This window comes from Dunckerocampus dactyliophorus, chromosome 11 (assembly GCF_027744805.1).
Source record: "Dunckerocampus dactyliophorus isolate RoL2022-P2 chromosome 11, RoL_Ddac_1.1, whole genome shotgun sequence".
Lineage (NCBI taxonomy): Eukaryota > Metazoa > Chordata > Actinopteri > Syngnathiformes > Syngnathidae > Dunckerocampus > Dunckerocampus dactyliophorus.
The window spans coordinates 4,891,825-4,915,261 of NC_072829.1; the positions used below are offsets into that span (position 1 = coordinate 4,891,825).

The 23,437-nt window shown below is 39.7% G+C and overlaps 1 protein-coding gene across 7 annotated transcripts in view; it reads right to left on the minus strand.

The window, feature by feature from the left end:
* The window catches only part of rapgef2b (Rap guanine nucleotide exchange factor 2b), a 126,003-nt gene that overhangs the window by 55,471 nt on the left and 47,095 nt on the right, over nucleotides 1–23,437 (minus strand). For 6 of the 7 annotated variants that reach the window (XM_054793011.1, XM_054793009.1, XM_054793008.1 and 3 more), the window contains exon 4: nucleotides 16,166–16,249. In XM_054793011.1, coding sequence (XP_054648986.1) covers nucleotides 16,166–16,249 — 84 coding nt within the window. Of the gene's footprint in view, nucleotides 1–7,080; nucleotides 7,324–16,165; nucleotides 16,250–23,437 lie in introns of those variants that run through there. The other variant, XM_054793012.1, reaches the window with a different exon arrangement.

Here is a 23,437-nt window from a genome sequence, read left to right on the forward strand (position 1 = left end):
GAATTTCTGTCTAAAAACAGAGCGGCATTGAATGGACAACTCCGCCCTTCGGCCGGGAACACCCGCCCTCTGGAAAAGTCCGCTGCCGTGACACCGCGGCAGCTCGTAAGGGAATATTTTGAAAAGCAGCAAAGACAAAAATATCCCACAAGACGAGGAGCAGCCGCCGTGGAAATTCTGGCCGTGAGGAGACCAGATTGGGAGGGTTTTGGCCAAGAAGGCCGCCTTTGTACCGCGTCCGGACTGGATGCAGAGACACAAGGCCCTCTTTGTTTGTCATGCTAAGCAAGTTTCAATTAAGAATGCGTGTGCTTGATTTGCCGATCGCCTCGTTAGATAAACTCCAGTGACTCGCACCGTTGAAGCGGCATGCTCCATCTATAATGCACGCGTCTATTATTACAGCGGTACAGACGGTTCCTGGACCGCAGGGCGCGACTGCAACAAAGTGAGCGTGGCGGCACGTGAAAGGTCTTCTAAGTTATAGACACAACCAGCAGCGGCTTGGCTACCTGCACGTCGATCACACAGACACGAGCAGATGTCATCCACTCAAGAATTCAACGAGCGGATTTGGCGGAGGATGGGGAGCTCCTCTGCACCTGTCACTCCGAGGGCAACATCGATCTTGCTTTGCTTTTCTCTTTTGGATTCATTTCTTCCCGACAAACCTTGCATCAGTGTCTTTTGTGTCTTTTACTTTTTTGTCAGCTGACTGGTGTTACTTCACGTCATGTTCCTGGTTAACAGCTAAGAAGCACAAAGCCAAATCAAAGCAAGTTGTAACAAGGAAGAGAGAGACCGCCACAGATAAAAGGTTTTTAATAATATATTTTTTAAGATCTCTTAGAGGTATTGCAAGACTAGCAACCGGTTGACAGTGCGTCTCTTAACGTGATTATTACTTACTTAGTTATTTATTATTACTTATTACTTACTTATTTATGATGTATTGTGTAAAACTAAGACAGGAACAGCATCAAATTAAAAGCGCTAATTAAAAGCACTAAATGAATTTATTTATTTTATATATATATATATATATATATATATATATATATATATATAAAACCTTAAAAACCTAATTGTCAGTAAATATAAACTATACAATAAAATATAAGTACAAAATATAAAATAATGTATTTTAAAATAAAAGAAATTATAATAAATACATGAATTAATAAAGTTTCTGTCAAAATAAAGTTTTCAAGGTGAGATACCGAGGTAAACACAAAGTTCATAAAAATGCTAAAAAACTACCCTGCATTCCAAAGGGTTAACAAATAAAAGGTTGAAATAATCAAAGGCTGATTTCATGCGGCCTGGTGAGGAGAGTCCGGACACCCTTCCTAACAGGTATGCTAGCTTCTTTTCTCTCCAAACAAATGCTGTAATTCTCTGCAGCTCATTCCAGGCTGAAGTCTCCGGGAAACCAGCCAAATCTTCTGATCTGCTTTTACAGACATTCGGAGTCGTCGGCGGCTGTGATCCCGTTGAGCTGGCCCGCTCACTGGAGGGGTAAACGTGGGCCGCACTGCGCATGACAAAACCTGCCGGGGGCCGCGTCCAATGTGACATGTTCATTCCCGTTTGCACTTTACATTCCTGATGCTGGTAAACCAATCCTGCTGGTTGCAACGTGACATATTAAGCGAGGGATTATGAAAGTGGAGATTTTCTTAATTTTTTTCTGGCACCAAAGTGTCTTGTGTGGCGATTAAAAGCTGCATTGCTTCCATGCTGCTGAGCGAATAGACTGGCAGACCCGCCGTGTGGGCCAATCAAACAACAAATGGAATAAGGCTAAACCAAACATAAGATTCCCCGCTTGGATGCGTCACGACCCTCTCAGCAGCCCAACACCCAGCAATTACTTCATTTCTATTTGCTCCAATAACGACGCTGTAGTCTATGTACCCTTTGCTGGCAATGAATAATTCACACTTTTAATCATTCACGCTTGTGTTTTCCTGCATGCTTGGCGATCGTGCAAGAGCGGATAAGAGGATGACAAAGATGAGGACGGTGCCAGATGCCGGCGCAGATCATAACTCTTTCAGAACAAGAGCGCACAACTTGACAAAGATTATCGCTTCCACGCATCGCAAGCCAGCATTTGGATGCAAAGCTCCGTTAAGCCTCTCAGTTTTATATTAGAAGGCTGACAATGTCATGTTTTTTCTGCCTTTGATGGCCCAGATGGACATGCTGCACATGCATGGTTGCAGCATACCATACAGTAGATCACCTGAAATAACGCTGCTGGGGGAACACAAACTTTTCTAGCCGTTGCTACCTTAAAAGTTTGCAGCACTTTCCAAGAGAAAGGTGGGGGGAAACTTTTATCAATGACACCTTCACTGTCTGTGCACTCATCGTTGCTTCAACATCCAAATCACAAAGATGACAGGAAACTCAGGTTTTCTCATAGAAAGATTCACTCTAACCTACTTTCCCACTAAAAGAAGAGCTGGGAAATGGAAGATGATGTAGATTTGTACATTTAGTTATTTAAGAAAGAGGGGGACGGTGCATATTGTCATGTGAACATGCAAGATTATACAGAAAGTGGCTAATTTCCATCTTTAGTCCCTGAGAGCAGGTTGACGTTAAGCACAGTAACAATAATTTTGACATCAAAGAAAAGAAGAAAGATTAAATAAAAATAGGCATAAAATCGTATGCCGGGGGTGTCCAAACGTTTTCCAGCGAGGGCCACAGACTGAAAAATAAAAGGATGCAAGGGCCACTTTGATATGAAGCAACATGTACTGTAGATATCCTAAGAAGTTAAATATATCTCAAGAAAAAAAAAACATCTCAGCTTTGTGATGTAGGTGAAAATGCCTGTTATTAGTATGAATTTCACCTTTTTTAAAAATCCATATATTTCAACTTTCTTTTTAAATAATCTTTAAAAATTTTCATCTCATCATATTATGACTTTATTCCCATATTATACGTTTTTCCCCAACCTTATTTTCCAAAAAAATGTTTACATTTTGATTGTTTCTCATAATATTACGTCTTTTAAACAATGATATATTTTTTCTTTAACAGTGCTACTGCAATGACATCACTTTTTATCATAATATTACAAATTTATTCTTGTAAAATCCCAACTTTATTTCTCTTTAGAATACACATTTCTTCTTGTAGTGTTTTGACGTTATTCTAATCAATTACAGCTGTTTTTTTATTCTGCTGTTTTTTTTATATTTTCCAACTATTTCAACCTTCTTTTAGTAAACTTTCTTCTCATAATATTTTGACTTTATTCTTGTAACTCTAGAACTTTTTTGCTGTTTTTGTTGTTTTGTTTGTTTTTCATAAAATTATGACTTAACAAAAATAACGACTTTCTTTGATATTTGAACTTCATGCTATGAAAACAATGTTATTTTTCATCAAAATACTACGTTATTCTCGCAAAATTAACTCTTTCTTGTTAAATTACAACTTTCTTCTCTTGGTAAGTTTTATATTTTTGCTGTTGTTTTTCTTGTTAAATTATATTTGTAGAATGTGCCGTGGGTCAGTTAAAAAAAAAAAGCCACGAGCGTGAAATGGCCCCCGGGCTGCACTTGGGACACGCCTGCCGTATGCACTTGACAAAACCATGAATTTGAGTGCTTGAGTGCTAAAGTGTCTATGTGCTAAAGTACCTATGAGGCTAAAGTGCTGGCTGCTTTAGCATGAAAACCTGCTGGTGTTATTACATGTTTTGACACACAAATGTGTGCGGATGTTATTGCACTTAAACGTATACAGATGTCTTTGTGTCTGCACTATTTGGAGTATTTTCCTACATAATTATACGTATGAATACAAGACCATAATGACTTAATGACACCATGCATAGAGTGGTTTGTTCTTCCACACCAAACTCCAAGTGTGCTTTTACGGCTCAAGCGCCTTCCCTAAACTGGTCCCACAAAGTTGTTAGCATACAAATGCCACAAATGTCTTGCTAAAATTAAGAATTGAAATGAAGGGACATCTATAGTACAATTTTTGAAATGTGCGAGGAAACCGGAGTACCCCAAAAAAACCCACGCATGAGGAAAACATGCAAACTCCGTACAGAGATGCCCAAACAGAGATCGGAATCCAGATTATTCGGATGTCCTGACTGTGTGGTCGACGTGCTAACCACCGTGCGGCACCCTTCGTGAGGTCATGAAGGGAAAAAACCTCAGAACCGCCTCTGACTACAGCTACGGTCGATGAGCTGACCTTATGTATACGCCCACCACTTTCTAAAAAAAAAAGCAGGCTTCGCTACACATCCTAAAATGCAGTCTGGAGCTCTGCCAACTATCTGTCTGCAGTCAGCTGCAGATGTGGGAGCTTTAAGTTTCTCCAGCGCATATGCTTCATGTGGACAAACAGAGATCATTAGAATTAAAGCTACAGACACACACCTTTAAATGGTCAAAATACACGCATCAAGGGTAAATTTTGGGCAAAACACATTCAAGTAAACTACTGTGGGACCACTGAGACATATTCAGAACTGCTAGTTAGCAAAACAGTTAGCAAAGAACTACAGAGTCAACCACTGATGACATGACAGACGGGCAATGGAGCCATGTGTTAGCACGCTATTAGGCTGCTAACATGCATGTTTTGTGACAAAAATACATGAAAAGGAAAAACGCATTTTTGGGGGGAATTTTGCCCATCATCAACAATGAACAAACTCCATAAAGTGGCCTGCATATGAACCAAGCCGCAGCGACGTTGTTGTAGGCGCTAACGTCAAAGAACTACTTTTCTGGTGTAGTGACACAGCACCCAGCTCACAGAGCCTTACAACCCCTCACTCCACTACCGAGAGGTAACATTAGCTACTGGAGATACTGTATCGCCTTTGAACGCAGGGATGGGAATGGCTTAGTGTTTCACTATAGCTGGATCTGCCTTGCACCCAGCAACATTACTCTCTGCCTGGGGAATGTAAAAGTAAAAAAAAAAAAAACAACATTTTCATGAAATTTGCCATGAAGTCCTAGTCCTAGCAAACGCTTTCTTTATGTTGCTGTTGACGGAAGTAGCGTTCGTTGCTATGGGCTCTGTGAAATCGCTGCGCCCAGGAACGGCAATGCTTAAAATGCACAAAGTTGCTACCTGATCACAACATGTATGGAAAATGATAAAACATTGTTGGAGAGTTTTTAGAGGTGTTTTAATAGAAGGCTTTATGGGTGGAATAGGTGAATCCCATTACATTGCATAATTAGCTGCCTCATGCTAGCAGTTTTTCAATATTTAGAACACACAGAAAAGAGAAAAACGTATTCACGTATCACATAAGGACTGTGGATGATCTTTCTCTTTTCTGTGCATTCAGAAGATATAAACAGGTAAAAAGAGACAGCTCATTGCTGCACGTAATGGGACACACCTATGTAGTAACAGGTGCATTCATGATAACATGTAATACTTATAGTATTTTGTCGTACTTTGGTCCTTTTAAGCATTACCGGAACTTCCTTCCTGGGTGTGTCGAATTCACACAGCAACATAGAAACGAACGCCTACACCTAGCATTAACTTTTCCAAACTTCAAAATAACGCCGGAGGCGTTGTGACGCGCTGCGGGCGAGTGTGCTGTGAAGCGAGTTGCTAGCCGGCTAGTAGCTAGCCGGTCTGGTGTGGCAAGGTGCCAATACGCCAGTTACGTAGTTCGATCGGCGCAATCAGTTATAATAATACCAATGTTGCTGTAGGTTGGTTAATATCAACGTCACATTATATGTAAATGGAGCGTTGTTGGTGCTTTTTGGAGTTTTTTCAGAAGATTTTACAAGACAAGTGCCATATTGTATTTTGGTGTGAACCAAAAAACACATTCCATGTACCATTCATCTCTAAACCACCTCACATTCATTTGCGTACACAAAGCGACGCTTGTCTGCCTGCCAGTTAATACTACACCTGGTCTTGGCGCAGCACCTGGAAGCTCCACAGCAAGAGATCAATCCAATTCATAGCACAGACTCTGTTTGTCATGCAAATGAAGAGATCTGTCGACATTAAAGAAGAAAATACAATCTCCAGGGTGGTGCTTATAAAAACTAGGGCACTACTACGCAGCCACACAGAAAGCCTCATCTGTTTCATTGATGTCAACTGCAAACCGGTTAACTGCGGTGCATAAAGAGTGTGATTTACAGATGAGCTATCACATGACTGACACCCGCGGTGGCCTTGTGTCCCCCCACCCTAGCCTCCTGTTATACAACAAGCCGGGCTGTGGGGAATGTCATTCCGCATACATCACCAGCCTTCCAGTCTGGGAGACCACCGCCGATCGGCGCACTCGCTAAGCTGCATCCCGGTCTGAGCGGGGGTCTCCGCTCTCGGCAAAGCCGTTTAGCAGAGCGGGTGGTGAGAGGGCACGCCGGCTTTTTTAACCCACCCAGGCCTTTAAGAAGGACAAAGATTAATCCGTGCGGTTATGCAAGACTTTGGAGCCAGCGAGGAGGAGGAGATCAGAGGCTCTTAGGAGGGACTGAAAGCAGCGTCCAGGATTCAGAGCTGCAGCTGACCACCCAACCACCTTTCACCTTTGTGGACATAAACACATGTGGTCTCCCCACCTTTGGGCCCGCCACCTCTGAAATAGAAGCTGACGCCCCCGCCCAGAATTTACAATCGACGCGTGACTTTAGCTTCCCAAAATACGCCTCAACCGACATTGGGAGGGCGAAGAGAAAAGGGCACCTGAGAAGAGTTTAGCTGCTCGAAACTTTTCCAGAAGGTATCAATCAATCGGCGCCGCATCCAACATCCATTTGTAACACAATCCCCCCGCAGCGACGACTACGTCTTTGACTTCAAACGTGCCCAATTCATGTCTCAGCCTTTAAATATGAAGAGCACGCACACCCTCCTGTTTTTTTTGGCAATACCGGCAGCACAGAGGCAAATCCAAAATAGTTCTACTTCACATTCCACACTTGAAGGCTTCCCCGCAGAAGCGTCACACTTGAACATCACAACCAAGACAAGAGAGTTTCACACCGCAGCTTTAGCAGGCCAGAAGTTAATTGACGCTCAAGTCTGGGCACTTACCCCCCGCCCCCCACACCGGCTCCCGGAGTGACGCCGCCACCTGATAAGATAAGACGATCCTCTTCCTAAAATATCCCACCACGTTAGTCCTCAGTTAAGTCCTCGGTTAGCATGCTTCAGACTGCAGCCCGCGCTCACTGCTGTGAGAATGAGAGTGTGTGGCTCGTTCAAAGCATGTGCATGTGTGTGTGTGTGTGTGTGTGTGTGTGTGTGTGTGTGGATGAGACTCTGTCCAATGGCTCTGCCCCCTTACACCGCCCCCACCCCGGCAATGTGCTGGGATGGCTACAGCCAGCATTCCAACGTACGACTCACTTCCTGCTACAAGGGAGGGTGGGGTGTGTGGTTGATGAGGGAGTGGATAGGAGTTATGCCCTCCCTTATTCTGCAGAATGAGAGTTAATCATGACTGATATTACGGCAACATACAGTCTAGTGACGAATCCACCCGTACGGATGCTACTGAAAAAGAGATTTTATGCACAACTAGCACAGTTAAAATGTCATCATGTTACGATAAAGTGAAGACAGATAACTTGGAATGGCGTAATTGTTGGTTCTCGCTAACGGTTTAGTTTATTTTGATATTTTAAAATGACAAAAAGGACCAAACTGCACTGACCCAAACATAATACGAACCTGAACACAATATATAAGCTCTTTTTCAGGATATTTCACTCATCATATTTTATTTAACAGGACCTACCCTGCTCATTTCATGCAGCTTTTAAAATGATATTGGATCCCAGTGGGCTACAATAGTAAGCTTTTATTCACAAACCTCAAGTTTTACACAAGGGAAAATCTGCATTTTTCTCCTGTTGGCCAACATACTCAGATTCCGCAGCCGCAACCAACTCCTTTGAGATTAGTCAGGGATCAAGGGTCGCTTCCAGTCTGTTCACTTCTGGTGTTTGATATGTTCACACTTAACAATAATTCCAGTGTTGATCATTTTCTAATAGGGAAAGAAAAGAATAAAGAATGTAAAATCCAGAAATTAAATGATTATTATTAAATGATGGAACAAATACACGAGAAAAACTATTATAATGAATGAATAAATACATATACACACATATACACATATGATCAAGTCACTCTCCCAACGCTAACTTTATGTGAGTCTTATTTATCTCTTATTTTCTCTTATTATGTCTACTATATTGGGTAATACCAGTGTACAGGTGACTATATAAGTGTTATTTCATGTCTAAATGCCTCCAATAATGGCAAAAAATGCATTTAGAAGGGCGGAAAATACAGAATCCTTCTTTGCGAGATATATTTAAAAAAAGTTAAATATATATAAATAAAATCTATAAAATTTAGTTTAAATATATATAAAATAAAATTTAGTTTAAATATATATATTCTTAACTACTTCAATCCTATGCTACTCAAATGCCATTATTTTTTCTCATACTATTACTTGTTTATTCTCATAAAACTGAGACTTTTCTCGTTAGCATACAACCGTATTCTCTAATATTTTGAATTTATTCTCATAAAAATAATTTCTGCTGTTACTTTTTTTTAATTGTTCCAACTATTTCAACCTTTATGTACATTTTCTGCTCCTAATTATGACTTTATTCACATAATATTTTTGACTTTATTCCCGAAACATTGTAACTTTTTCCACAAGGTAATTTTTTTTTAAATTCCAACTTACATTAACAGGACTTTTCAAAGAAAATGTGTTTAATGTTTCAACTTTATTCTATTCTCGATGTTATTCTCGTAAAAATACAACTTTTTCTGGTTGGAATATTTTTTCTCTTAGTATTTTTGACTTTATTCTTGTAATCTCTAAACTCTTCCTGATGATTTTTCCATTTTTACTATTGTGGTATGTTTTTCTTGTTAAATGATATTCTTAGAATGTGCTGCAGGTCAATTAAAAAAAACAGCCGCAGGCCGCACTCTGGCCACCACTGTAATTATGTAATTAATAATAATCAAATAATTAATTTTGGATACATGATATCAGGCACTATGATGCTTCTTCCATGCTAAAGAAGAACATGCTTGTACTGTTACTTTACCCCACATATTAAAGGGAGAGTTGGGATTTTTTGACATGAAGTGGTACGACATCCCCATCAGCAATGTACTCATCAACAGTGACTTAACCCCCCACTTTGTCCCGTGAGCCCAGTTGTGGTCCCGCCGTGTCCCTGCGCACGGTCGCTCGCTTGTCCATTTTTGCGTATGCGACGAAGACGCTCGCATCTTCTTCCACGACAGAGCGCCGTGGCCATCTTGTTTACGTGGGAGTTCCACTGCGGAAGAAGATGCGAGCGTCTTCATCACATACACAAGAATGGAGAGGCGACAGTGCACAGGGATACGGTGGGAGACAAATATAACAATTTGTGAGGTATTTTAGTGATGCAAAAGTATTACTCTTTTGAACGCATATTGTTTTGAGAAGCCAAACTCCTTACTTAAATGGGGGGTAAGTCACTATTGATGTAGTACACTGCTGATGGGGATGTCATGCAGCTTTATGTCAAAAAATCTGAACCAGAAAACTTTAATACACTAAAGGTTTTTAGTGTTGTGCGGGCAGACAAGATGTTTTAAATGCCATTTTTCCCCAAAGGGTAAATTTCTCCTCTCTTGTTGGAAAAACTTTATCATTTATTTACATTATCTGCTGTTTTGCATATGATTTTAGCTGTTTGAAAATGTGCAAAACGGGTGATTTACAAGGTTACATGGCTTGTGAGTGTGGTGTGCTTTCATAATGACTTCCCCATATCCTCACACAGTAATTCAAATATGCTAACACCTCTTAAAGGCCTTGTCATTCCAACGGCGCTTCAAGCCATGAGAATCGCTACATGCCGCAAAAAAAAGTAACCACATTTCACGATGTTGCTGGAAAGAGAGTGAGTAACGTTCTTAGTGATAAGAGAGTCAACGGTGAGGGATGAGTCTGAATGTGTTGCTGCACAGCCACTGACAAGAAATCGTGTGAACTCGAGTGACCTGTATCCCGCCCGCAGGTCGTGGCGCAACATTCCTTGGCTTAGTTCAGCTCTGGCTGCTCGTATTTGATTTTATACGCCTCGACAGGAAGTGATGGTCTGAAAGTTCTATATGAATGAAAGAGCACACCAGTGCCAAGCAGCTGATTGTGATAACAAAAGGTCAGAAATGTGTGCTGATATGCGAGTGACAAATGTTAAGGCTTTTGTGCAATTTAATCAACAAGGCATCACTGTTTCTTATTAAAAAAATGTGCAGAAAGAAAGTACATACAGTTGACCTTTAAAACTCAAACAAAATTTGAATTAATTTTGTTCCAAAAACAGGTTCTAGTTCTGGGTGGAGGCCAAAAAGCATTGGAAGACATGCTAGCATGCATGTAATACAGATATCCTCCAAGTCTTATAATCATTACACAAACGCTCAATGACTCAGGCTCAACAATTGGAGTCCCACCTTTGTCCCTGCAAAGACATTTTGCTTGATGGCGGCCATGTTTTGCAACCAATCTTTCAAAAATTGTAAACTTATATGCTTGTCAGTCCCCTAGAGGTGTGTACCAAATTTGATGGCGATTCGACAAAACACCCTTTTGTAACAGCATTTGTTTTGTTGAGCTGTGTCAGAAATTTTAAGTCAGTCTGACTTTTGGGGGTCAAACTTTGGGGTTGAATAACAGCGCCGCCATGTGGTGCATTTATCAGAAAAATAATAGCACAGGCAACACAGCCGGGGTGCTCGTTTTGACACATTTTCACCGTCTTGTGTGCAGCGGTCCAGGAGTAGAAGAGTTAGATCATGCGGTGTCCTCATATTTCACGACTATATAAAATGTTTAACTATCATCGAGGTTAATGTTTTAACTAGGCTATTCTAACCATGCTTTGCTTTGCTTTTTTTAACACAAATCACTAATTCTTGATGAAAAATATTTTTAATACAATTTTTATTTTTATTTTTATTTTTATATTGAGTAAAATATGCGTTCGGTTAGTAATGGTGTTGATTAATTGATAGTTAGAGTTGTGCGGTCAATTGGCATTGAAATACAAGAAATTGTTATTAAAAGTACTGAACTTAAACTTTTGACTGTGAATTCTTTATTTATTTTAATGTTTTTGCCACGATATCCGTGTCACCACACACAAAAAAATTTTTCAAAATTTTAGGTTGAATTTTGACTTGTTGGCTCGTTGGACTCTCTAACTTGCGAGCGTCTGCTGTCGTTAGCTAACAGTCCACGATCAAGACTTTTAACCAGGGCGTGTTGGAGGATAGCTGGATCTTAAAAAGTGACAATCCAAGCTCTGTTAGTGCAAGCAAGCACGTGTGCAAACATGCTGTGAATGTGTGTCACCCACTTCTCAGGAGTTTGCCTATCTGGGTTAGACTTGATGTCACACGCCAGCCTCTGGGAGAAAGAGCACATGGCTCCGACGTCTTCACTTAATGAGTCATTCATTGTCGGTGGGATAGCGGCTCCATAGAGGACAGATAGGCGCTGATAGAAGAAGGACGGAGTCATTACAGGTTTGCATTGCAACCACAGCGCCACTGGAGAAACTAGCAGAGGACGTCTGAAACGTAACACCGACGCATGTTACAAAGCTGCAGGAAGTCTCGCCGGGCTTCTGGTGTCACGAGCAATTTCCACTCTGAGTCGTCATCAACCCTCTCCATCAGCTACGGTGCTATGACGCTCATTAAGACTGTAATGTAAGAGACAACCAGGGAGTGTGAGCGAGGACAACCTGAATCAACTGCGGGAATTGAACTGACATCAATGAGACAGAAATAGTTTGAGAATAAAGAAACATGCAGGTGCACTACTTGGTTTAACACACACGCACAACAATCAACAGCACACAATCAATTGACTGAGTTAATTGATTAATTAGTTCCAGGTGCTCAAGCTTTCAAGCTCTGGCTTCTCCTTGGCACGATCACTAGCCATGACTCCTGCTAGCCAAAGACTGGGCGGCATTGGATTTGTTTACCGAGTAGATGCATTATGGTACTAAATGTTCCTTATAGGTAAATCCAATGTATCGTTACATCCCTAATAGACACCTTTTTTATTACAGTTGTCTCTCGTTTATTGCGGTTCCAGACCCGACCGCGCTAAATGAATTTCTGCGACATAGGATTCAATGTTAATAAATGTAATATTTTCGTAGTTGGAGCATAAAAAACCTGTTCATGACTTTCTAAATACAGTTTCTAATATTATTACAGCCCCGTAGACATGAAATAACATGCATATACAGGTAGTCAGCTTTACTCTCCTATTATGCATTGTTTACATCACATTGCACAACTCTTTTGATACAGTGACTCGAGACGGCCGCTAGCTGGCAAGCTAGCAAGCTAACCAGCTAGCCTCAAATTTATTTTGTCTAAACTTAAGAAGCCAAAAATTTACCACTGCCACACAAACTGGGAGAATAACTTTTTTCACTCAATCATATCGTACATGCCATGGCGGACTTCATGACTTCATGCAGTGTTAAGGTAATGTAATGTAAGGTAATGTCTCAATGTTTTGTGTCATTACTAGTGACCAGATTACTACATACCATTTGTATTTCAATATGTTTTAATATATTAATAGACCATAGTCTACGAAGAAACGGACATAATTGATTAATTAACTTAGGAAAAAACACAATATGACGAGGGAACCATAATCAAACCGCGATATTGCGAGGGACGACTGTATTTTGATTTTAATATTAGGGATGTCTAATAATGGCATAAAAATGACATCAGTTCATATGGGTCTTGAGGGGACAACTTTTATAAGCACAAAGCTTCGTCACATACCTTCACAATAAAACACTGTGTATTACATCCTGTCAGATGGCATTTAACAAAATAAGGGTCTCAGAAAAATAGTTTGAATTCGCTATGAAAGTGCTTCTTATGCGAGGGGGAAGCAAGGCATCGTCCTTTAATTTGGTCATGGTGAGTGACAATAAATATGTCACTTTTTCTATAACTGTAGCAGTATTTGTCTTATTTTGCAGTCTTTATTTGTGAAATCGGCCGCTGACTATTTCGGTACTGGTAGATATCAGTATCGGTAATTAAGTGCAGGACAAAACTGGTATGTCTGATATCAATATTGTTTATCTGTATTTATTTATTTATTTGTTTGTTTATTCATGTATTTATTTAATATATTTTTTATTTTATTATATAATATTTTATAATATATATTAGCAGTGTCACAAGTTCTCATGTCACAAGATCCTCTGGAATTAAAAAGTGACAAGATGTCTGTCTCGTGGGCACTAGGCCAGGGACGATAATAAATACATAAATTAGACACACAATAAATGAAAATCAGCTTGATAATTTTGCCGGCCTCAATATTTTGCCATGTGCGTCTGTTTTCCTCGCCTCTCGCCTCCAAACAGGCAGGAAGAGAGTTCACTCTGTGCATTGGTTGGTTTCAGCACCTTGGCACGTTTGTTCCAAAGAAGAATAGCATGAACGGCGTAAGCCCTCTTCTCAGTCACAGAGTCTCTTTGTCTTGCTGGGTGGAGGCAGGGCTGGTAGCATACACACAGAGTGCAGAAGAGTGTAGCCTCGTGAGAAACAAGTAGAAATTAAATTAGTGGTGTGCAATATATTGTTATGTACAGTATGTTTTAGATTTTTTTCGTTCTACTTTTCTTAAAGTTCTCCTAGACCTAATCACGTGCATCGTCTCGTCTCGTGAAATCCTAGTGAGGATAATGGAAAGACAAGAAAGCATAATTCAACCCAAAAGATTACAGCATCTACTTAAAATTGGTTGTGCTTCTTCCAGTCATGCTAATGCGCTAAATCCCTTGTGTGCATTGTTCCGTTGTTTTGGATTAAAGTTCAAATGACATATCCAGGACTTTCCATAATGGCATTGAAGACGCTGCTGCAATTCCCATCCAATTACTTGTGAGAAAGTGGTTCACCAGCATAACAAAACTCTGCAGCAAAAGGGACGGTAAACACACGCCTGTTATTCATGCACATCAAACTTCGCTTATTTTCTCCCCTCTGAAATACAGGCTTGCACCGATGGGGAATCATCAGTATTCATTTTGTGTGTTTTGCAGGGTGTTTTCATTTGATATACGGTATATAGATATTTTGATGTATAAAACAAAGAAAGGCAAATTCTTTGTTTTATACATCATACATGACATCGGCATTCGATCAGATCTGACCTCAACAACTGATGATGAGGCCCAAAGATGACCCAGATAAAGTACTCAGAGTGCATAATATGTAACTTCAGTCATGTTTAAGGTATAGCAGTAACCAACACTTTCAATGTATCATTGACAGACACATTAGCAACACTTTGCAGTTCCACTTTATTGACCCTTTATTGTGCTGCCTTAAGGTGTTTCTGAAACTACACTCTACACTTTTATTCTGTCAATACCTGCAAATCCTCCTCCTGCATGCATGCTCTTTCGCCTTGGCTGCAAGTGAAGAGGGTATATTCAGAAGGGGCAGCTTATTTTTTGGCATATTTCCAATATCCTTCCTGCTTCAAATACCCCACACGTTCATGTGAATCTGGAGCATGACCAGCGAGCGACCCCACCTCCCCCATCCTCCTCCTAGCTGTGGCACGGCGAGGACGCTTCGGCCCTGCAGAGCCCAGTGGCCACCCGGCGCCCCAGAGTGGTCTTTTGTGTGTTATGCAATGTGGTGGAAGATCGCCCACATTGCTTGATTCAGGCAAAGACAAAGCAGCATGAGAGATTTAAATCTTATGTCCTCTGAAGGAGATGGAGCTAATTAATATCTGACAAAGACACGAGACCTTCAGACTAACTTGCTCCAGGAGCTCCAGTGCCTAAATATTAAATTCAATGAGAATGGAAGGTCATTATATTGTACAGTAATACCTCGTTCATTGCGGTTAATTGGTTGCAGACCCGAGCGTGATAAGGGAATTTCCTTTATAACCTTCTAAATGCAGTTTTTAGCATTACTAGAACCATCTACAGACTAAATAACACCCCTTTAGTCACCTTTACACTCCTATTAGCCAATATAGTAGACATAATAAGAAAAAATAAGACATATAGTCATCCCTCGCTATATCACAGTTTGAATATCACTCCCTCACTATGTCACTGTTTTTCAAAAAATACTTCATAAATGATCGCTGTTTCATGGTTGACTATGGCTTATTATTAGTCAAAAAATACTGAAAGACCATATTAACTTTCACACTGCATGGAGACTGGCTACTGAGCCAGCAGAGCCCACATACCATGGCTGAGATTGAGTGGGAAAAATTCCGTGTGGAAGTGGTAAGGTTTTTGGTTTCTTAGTTCTTCTTCCCCACTCCGTTTATGACACAAACAGACATAATATTGACACCCATATGTTTACTTTGGAAGAGCTCCTAGTTGTTGCTGTTTTTTCCTTCCTGTGGTGGCTATTGTCTCCTGAATGTAACATTAGTGACATCATCACAACGTCTTTGAAGGCGTCTTCTGAATGCGTTATATTTTTTGTTTACTTCATTTTGCCATTTTTATGCTTGAACATGCTTAATTTAGGCAATAAACTGTTTAAATATGCACATTCCTGTACCAATATAGTATTCAACCACAAAACAGCAATGATGTTTTTAAATTAATATATTTTTTAAAACCTGTGATAGAGTGAAGGCGCAAAATTTGAAGCGTGAAGTGGCGAGGCATTACTGTACAGCAAAACCAGTGTAATGCCTGAAACACACCAGCGCACACACTTGTGGATGACTACAGACTTGCTGCCAAAGAGCCAACCCTCTACCCCTGACCAATCGCAACAGAGTAGACGTGTTTGGCCGAATCCCAGCATTTCGGCCAAGAGGAGAAGAATGCAGATTTACTTTGCTTAGTATTTTATTAAAAGAAACTAACTACTGTATAGTGCCCCACTAGGACACACTATCATTTTAAAAACCCTGAAATGAGCAGGATAGGTCCCCCTTTTAAAGCTAATACTACTTTTCACCACAAAAAGATATGCCGCTTAATTTTCATCACACTTTTTGGGATTGAACCAGATTTTTGAACCGGGAGAGAGCACCTACCTGCTTCTGGGCAGGAACATAGACTCCTTGATGAACACGGATCCCGATAAAAGGATGTACCAGCAGGTGCCGATGTCGTCCGGGCTGCAAGTACAGGGGAAAAAAGGAAAAATAAAATGATTTTTTTTTCCATTGCTGTGTTTCATAATTTAGTGATATATATGTTGATGCAAGGCGTGAATGGATTTAAATACAGAATAGAAACTCTTTTTCCAAGACCTTAATATTATTGTGAAATAATGTTCACCATAGGAAACAATGGAAATGTTTGACTTCCACTGCCCTGGGAATACTTTCCACAAGATGTTGGAATGAGTCTGTGGGAAGTTGGAAGCACATGATTGTCCAAAATGTCTGACTGAGATCAAGAATTCACCCCATACAGTTAAACCGTGAGGTGGCCTTTTATTGTGGCCAGCCTAAGGCACACCTGTGCAATAATTGTGCTGTCTAATCAGCATCTTGATATTATGAATGCTTACAAACATAGACCGAGACCGATTATTGAACAATCTTTGACAGGCCTTTTGTGATAGGCCTTTTGCGTACACAGAAAAAGTTTCAAATCTTTTGAGTTTGGCTCATGAAACAATTATGTTGTGTTTATATTTTGTTGCGTGTATACAGTGGCATGAAAAAGTGTTTGCCCCCTTCCTGATTTCTTATTTTTAAAGTGTTTGTCACACTTTAAGGTTTCAGATCATCAAACAAATTTAATTAGTAAATGACAACACAACTGAAAACAAAATGCAGTTTTTAATGAAACTTTTTATTATTAAGGGAGGGGAAAAAAATCCAAAGCTACATGGCCCTGTGTGAAAAAGTGATTGCCCCCTAAACCTAATAACTGGTTGTGCCACCCTTAGCAGCAACAACTGCAATCAAGTGTTTGTGATAACTTGCAATGAGTCTCTTACAGCGCTGTGGAGGAATTTTGGCCCACTCATCTTTGCAGAATTGTTGTCATTCAGTCACATTGGAGGGTTTTCCAGCATGAAGCACCTTTTTAAGGTCATGCCACAGCATCTCAATAGGATTCAGGTCAGGACTTTGACTAGGCCACTCCAAAGCCTTCATTTTGTTTTTCTTCAGCCATTCAGAGGTGGACTTGCTGGTGTGTTTTGGATCATTGTCCTACTGCAGAACCCAAGTTGGTTTCAGCTTGAGGTCACCAACAGATGGTCGGACATTCTCCTTTGTGATTTTTTGGTAGACAGCAGAATTCATGGTTCCATTTATCACAGAAAGTCTTCCGGGTCCTGAAGCAGCAAAACAGCCCCAGACCATCACACTACCACCACCGTATTTTACTGTTGGTTTGATGTTCTTTTTCTGAAATTCAGCGTGAAATTTATACCAGATGTAATGGGACAAACACCTTCCAAAAAGTTAAACTTTTCCCAAAGGTCTTTGGTATCATCAAGATCTTTTCATTAAGACAAGCCTTAATGTTCTTTTTGTTCAGCAGTGGTTTTGGTTTTGGAACTCTGCCATGCAGGCCGTTTTTGTCCAGTGTTTTACTTATGGTGGAGTCATAAACACTGACCTTAACTGAAGCAAGTGAGGCCTGCAGTTCTTTGGATGTTATTGTGGGGTCTTTTGTGACCTCTTCAATGAGTCGTCGCTGCGCTCTTAGGTAATTTTGGTTGGCCGCCACACCTGGGAAGGTTCACCACTGTTCCAAGTTTTCGCCAATTGTGGATCATGGCTCTCACTGTGGTTTGCTGGAGTCCCAAAGCTTTAGAAATGGCTTTATAACCTTTTCCTAGATAGAGCTCAATTAATCTCAGTTATGTTTCAATGGAGGGGCAATCAATTTTTCACACAGGGCCATGTATGTTTGGAGGGTTTTTTTTCTCCCTTAATAATAAAAAGTTTCATTTAAAAACTGCTATTTGTGTTCAGTTGTGTTGTCATTTACTAATATTTAAATTTGTTTGATGATCTCAAACATGCAAAGAAATAAGAAATCAGGAAGGGGGCAAACACTTTTCCACACCACTGTATATATGGGAAAGTGTCAAGCGGCGCAGACGGGAGAACTATGAATGAACTGCAGAATGAGTTCCTATCCACCCACATCCATTACGCTGCCGGAGGAAATGAGGAAACACAGACGGAGTAAACTCATAGTGACCCCCCTCGGATGGTGACGCTGTTGGCTGGCACGTCTTTTCCAGATAATTGGTAAACAAACGCGCGCAGTCACGCCGTGCATTTTGACAAATTAATCTCTCAGACTTTGCAAACTCAACGTCGTGCTGAACTCTTGCCACCGTCGGGGAGCTTTGATTACATTTGGCTTTTTAATGAGCAACCTGCACCGTAAATACGGAAGACAGAATGCAAAGTTTGAAAGCATGTGTGTGATAAAAGCCGTGCGAGTGTTTTTGCGTAATCTGAGGTCTTTTTCACGGCTGCCGCAGGGATTGCAGAGATAATCTGGAAAGCACAGAGCCATCTGTAGTACGAACATGCAGGATTATTACATGCCAGCCGACCGGAAATCTAAACAAATGGAATCGAGACCAATAGGAGATGGACAGGCAGATAAGCAGATGGGTTACACTGGTCACATGATATATATATATATATATATATGACATGATATCACAGAGGAAATGGATGACTGGGTGTATATATTACTACAAAAACATTTTACTTGATCTCTGACGGGAAGGCGGAAGCACAACTGCAAAGAAGGAAGTATCTGACGTGATATGAGTCAGTGACTGGGAATTTGACATGACGTGACCACCAATAGTCCCCGTGGATAAGATTTGCTGATAATGCAAAATGGCTTTCACTTTTTCTTCGGCGAGATGGACAGAAAACTATTTCTATCATTTTGCGATTGAATAAATTAGTCGATTAAAATGCAAATCTTTCTGCAATTAACAAAAAGAAATTCAGATATTTTTCTTTTATCATTTGTCATTGTGAAAACTGATGCAAAACTGACTCCCCTTGACAGTTGTTTGTCATTTTCTGCAAGCATTTACAAATATTCTGTTGTTATCACCAGTAGGCCAAACTGTTCTGTTTAAAAATGCAATAGCAGTTGTACCTTGCTCCAACAGTTGCACCAATAGCTGGACAATCAGATATTATCAGTGTGTTACGAGCAGTCATTATAATTGCAATTCCCATTAATTGATCAGCACAAAAATTACAGTAACCAGTTATTTACTGTAAAATTAGTAAAACTGTAGATTTTAAAAACTTTGTCCCCTTTCAGACAGTGTTTGACTTAACTGTGCAAATTAATTAATTAATTACCGAACAAATGTATTGGCCTATATCGTATTCATATAGCATTTGAATAATCAGAAATAATTTATTCTTAAATGTGACTTGTAGTTTTAAAAAATAAATCCAAAACCACATATTTTTGACTTAGAAAAACATCATTAAAAACATTTGAAAAATATTAAAAATAACATTATAAAAATTAATAAATTAATTTGGAATTATGTTTTTATTAATTAAATCAATTTTGTATTCATTATTGCTATCATTAAAATATATTTGTAGGAAACAATGCAGACTAAAATAGAGGCAGATATTTTCTTCCTTTGTTTAACTTTCAGAATTAAATATGCTCGGTCAATCTACAAATGTACACTATTAATTATTTTTTTTATTATTAATGAACTACAATAATAGTAATTACAAATGAATGAATTAATATAATTATATATTTAATATATCTATAATTTATGTAAATAGTATTATTGGCCATCCATCCATCTGCTATTCCGCTTATCCTCACTAGGGTGGCGGGGGTACGCTGGAGCCTATCCCAGCTGACGTTGGGCGAGAGGCGGGGTACACTCTGGACTGGTTGCCAGTCAATTCCAGGACTTAGCATTATTATTATTATTATTATTACTATTATTTCTTATTACTATCATATTGTATTATATTATTCTTACTGATATTGTTATTATTAAGAATTTACAGTATATTTGACATCACAAGAGTATACTTAATCACGAAAGTTAAAAAAAACAATTTTCATGTGACTTTTTCTTCAAATATATTTAATATTCAAATATATTTGCATATCTTGACCTACATTGCAAGGTTCACAAAGAAAAGGTGAAGCAGTCTTTTGTGGATACGGCTCTCGGTAGAAAAAGTTTGGATACCCCCCGTCAAAAAATAAATCACAGCTGCGATTTATCACAGCCTCCATCCACTCTCAACCAGCAGCAGTGCGCGCATTTTTGCTTTTTGGCTACAAACAGCACACCCTACTGAAAAACTCCGGCATCTCCTCCGTCACTCTGCAGCCCCAAATAAAAAACACTCCTCTCCTCCCCGCTCCCTCAGGAACGTCCGCGTCCTTTCATGGCTCCTCCAGGAGGCGAGTGAAACGCTCAATTATTAATTGCCAAGCGAAGGGAGAACGGGAAGATAGAGATGTAACACACACAAAAAATCCCCGGAAAGCAGCAAATAAGAAAGTTGTGTACGTCGACAGCTTGACTGAACTGGGTCGTGTGTACTGGAAGAGTTGTCAAATGCGGAATGTCGGCCAGGAATCCTCCGTTTTTTTTCAACTGACAAACGCAGTCATCATGTGGTTGGAGTCTTTGTGATTGCTGGGAACAGAAGTGCGCTCCCCACATTCCAAACAGACCTTCCTATCACTAACACAAACTTTTTACACATCTTGCTCTAAGTAGCCCTCAGAAGACATCAAATCATGTGATTTGGTGTTTCCTCGCCTCGGTCGCCTAAGTGCTTTCTCATGTGGTTTTACGTCGACAAAAACAGTCTATATCAGGGGTGTCCAAACTTTTTTGCATTTTTCCCCCCCCAAATACTTCAACTTTCTTCTTAAATAATCTTGGTACATTTTCTTCTTGTGATATAACGACTTTATTGCCATAATATTTTGACTTTATTCTCATAATATAACTTTTTGCCCGACCTCATTTTCCAATTATTATTTAGTATTGTTTGTAACACAAATAGTTTTTTTTCTTTAATATCTCAACTCTGTGCTACTAAAAATGCATCATTTTTTTCCTGTCATAATATTATAAGTTTGTTCTCGTAAAACTGCGAGTTTTTGCTTTTTCTCGTGAAAATACAGCTGTTTTTTCCCGTTTCTGTGGTTGGTTTTTTAAATTATCTTATGACTTATGTGCCCTGTGATTGGCTGGCGACCAATCCAGGGTGTACCCCGCCTCTCGCCCGATGTCAGCTGGTATAGGCTCCAGCATTTCCTCGCGACCCTATTTAGGATAAGCGGCATAGAAAATAGATGGATGGATGGATTTATGACTTTATTTCCATGATATTTTGACCTTATTCCCATAATATTATAACTAGGGATGTCCGATATTATCGGCCCGATATTGGCATAAAAATGTAATATCGGTAGATATGGATATCTGGTTTTTTTTTCCTATAATGAAAACCGATTTTCAACAATGCTGTACACATGGTCATTTTAATGTTCACATGCCCAGGGTGACACCACAGTCTGGTCACATACAGTGCAAGCCCACCTCCTTTGCGCTTTCCACAGGCTCTTGTCCGCCCTGACTGTGCCAAGTCCGCTAGCTCCACGTTAGCATCTGGGGCGCTAGATGTTAGCCATGTTTCAGAGAAGCACAATAAGCTGCACTCCCTGAAGGTCTTGACGTTCTTTGTCAGCGCAGCCAGCTCGTGGATCTTATTCGGTAATGAATTCACGTTTCCCATGATAATAGAAGGTACTGAAGGCTTGAATCTCCACTTCCTTTCGAGCCGCTTGGCTTTCATCTTAGCCCCGTCATGGAAAAATGGTTACCACCCTTGTTTCTTCAGTTTCTTGTTCATTTTAATGCCTGATACAACTAAAGGCACCTTTGTTTGGACAAATATAACAATGACAACAAAAATAGCTCATAAGAGTTACCATTTTTTGGCAGTGATTCTGGTTATTATCAAGAAAACCATGGAAGTTGCTAGATATCAGCTCTTAAATGAAACTCTTATGAGCTATACTTGTTATCATCATTATATCTGTCCAAACAAATGTACCTTTTAGTTTTTGCAAGCATGAAAATGGATCAATAAAATTACTGCTTATTTCTCAATTTGTGTTGTTTTTTTAAATTATTTTCGTATTAATTTCTTTTTTTACAATGTGCCAAAGGGCCAATAAAAAAACAGCTGCGGGCTGCAAATGGCCCCCAGGCCGCACTTAGGACACACCTGGTCTATCTCGGTCGCTTTTTAGCACCAATAAGAACACGATGGACCAGGACTTGATGAGTTACCGCCTTCTGCGAGTTCCACTGTATTCCTTTTCCCATTATTATTACTTGTACACAGTTTCTGCCTCACGGAAAAGTCAAGAAGCACTAAGTGTTCACAGAGTGTGAGGTTTGTTTGTGTTTCGACTGACAAGACAGTGCAGTATGTGACGGGCACTTCCTGGCGATAAAGACATAAACTATTTTCATTCTTTTTTTAGATGCTTTTGCCATGAAACACACACTGGAGAGACTCTCAGCACCAGGGCGATGCTGCTGCTCCCGTCAAACAAAGAGTTGCTCGTCACATTAAAGTCAACCGAGTAATGTTTTGTTTGGGAAGAAGCTTGAAAGTCTTCCTCACATGCTTGAGAATGCACTGCTGCTACTTTGCTTGTTCCTCTTCCACCTCAACGACTGTTTCAACACACAGGAGATGGAACTTGCTAGCGTTACTTTTATTGTCTTTGAGTGGTGGACATGTTACATAATAATTACATAATTGGTGTGCACAAAGGAGAAAACGGAGCATTGCTAAACGGAAAAGCAAGCGAACGGGTTCCATTGCTGCATAAAACTATAATTGTGTGACTGACGTAAAACATAAAGCATCATATACTGTCAATCATTGGACCATGTAGGCTCTGTGGTGTGTTTACTAATAGAAACCCTTACACCAGGGGAGCCCAAAATCTGGCCCGGGAGCTATTTGTGGCCCGCAGCTAGTTATTTATTGGCCTGCAGCATATTTAAAAAAATAAAATAAAATAAATATGGCGTGCATCAGATCATTACGAAGGAGTATCGGGGCCATTCCGAAAAGAAAAAAAAAACACAAATAAAACTACATTACAGTGTATATATATTTATATGTTTATTTTTATTTATATTACACATAAATACATGTATTTATTATACTGTTATTATCATTATTACTGATATTATTATATCAATATTATTATTATTTATGACTGTAATAGCACTCTGACATTACAATTATAATTTCCATAAAATTACT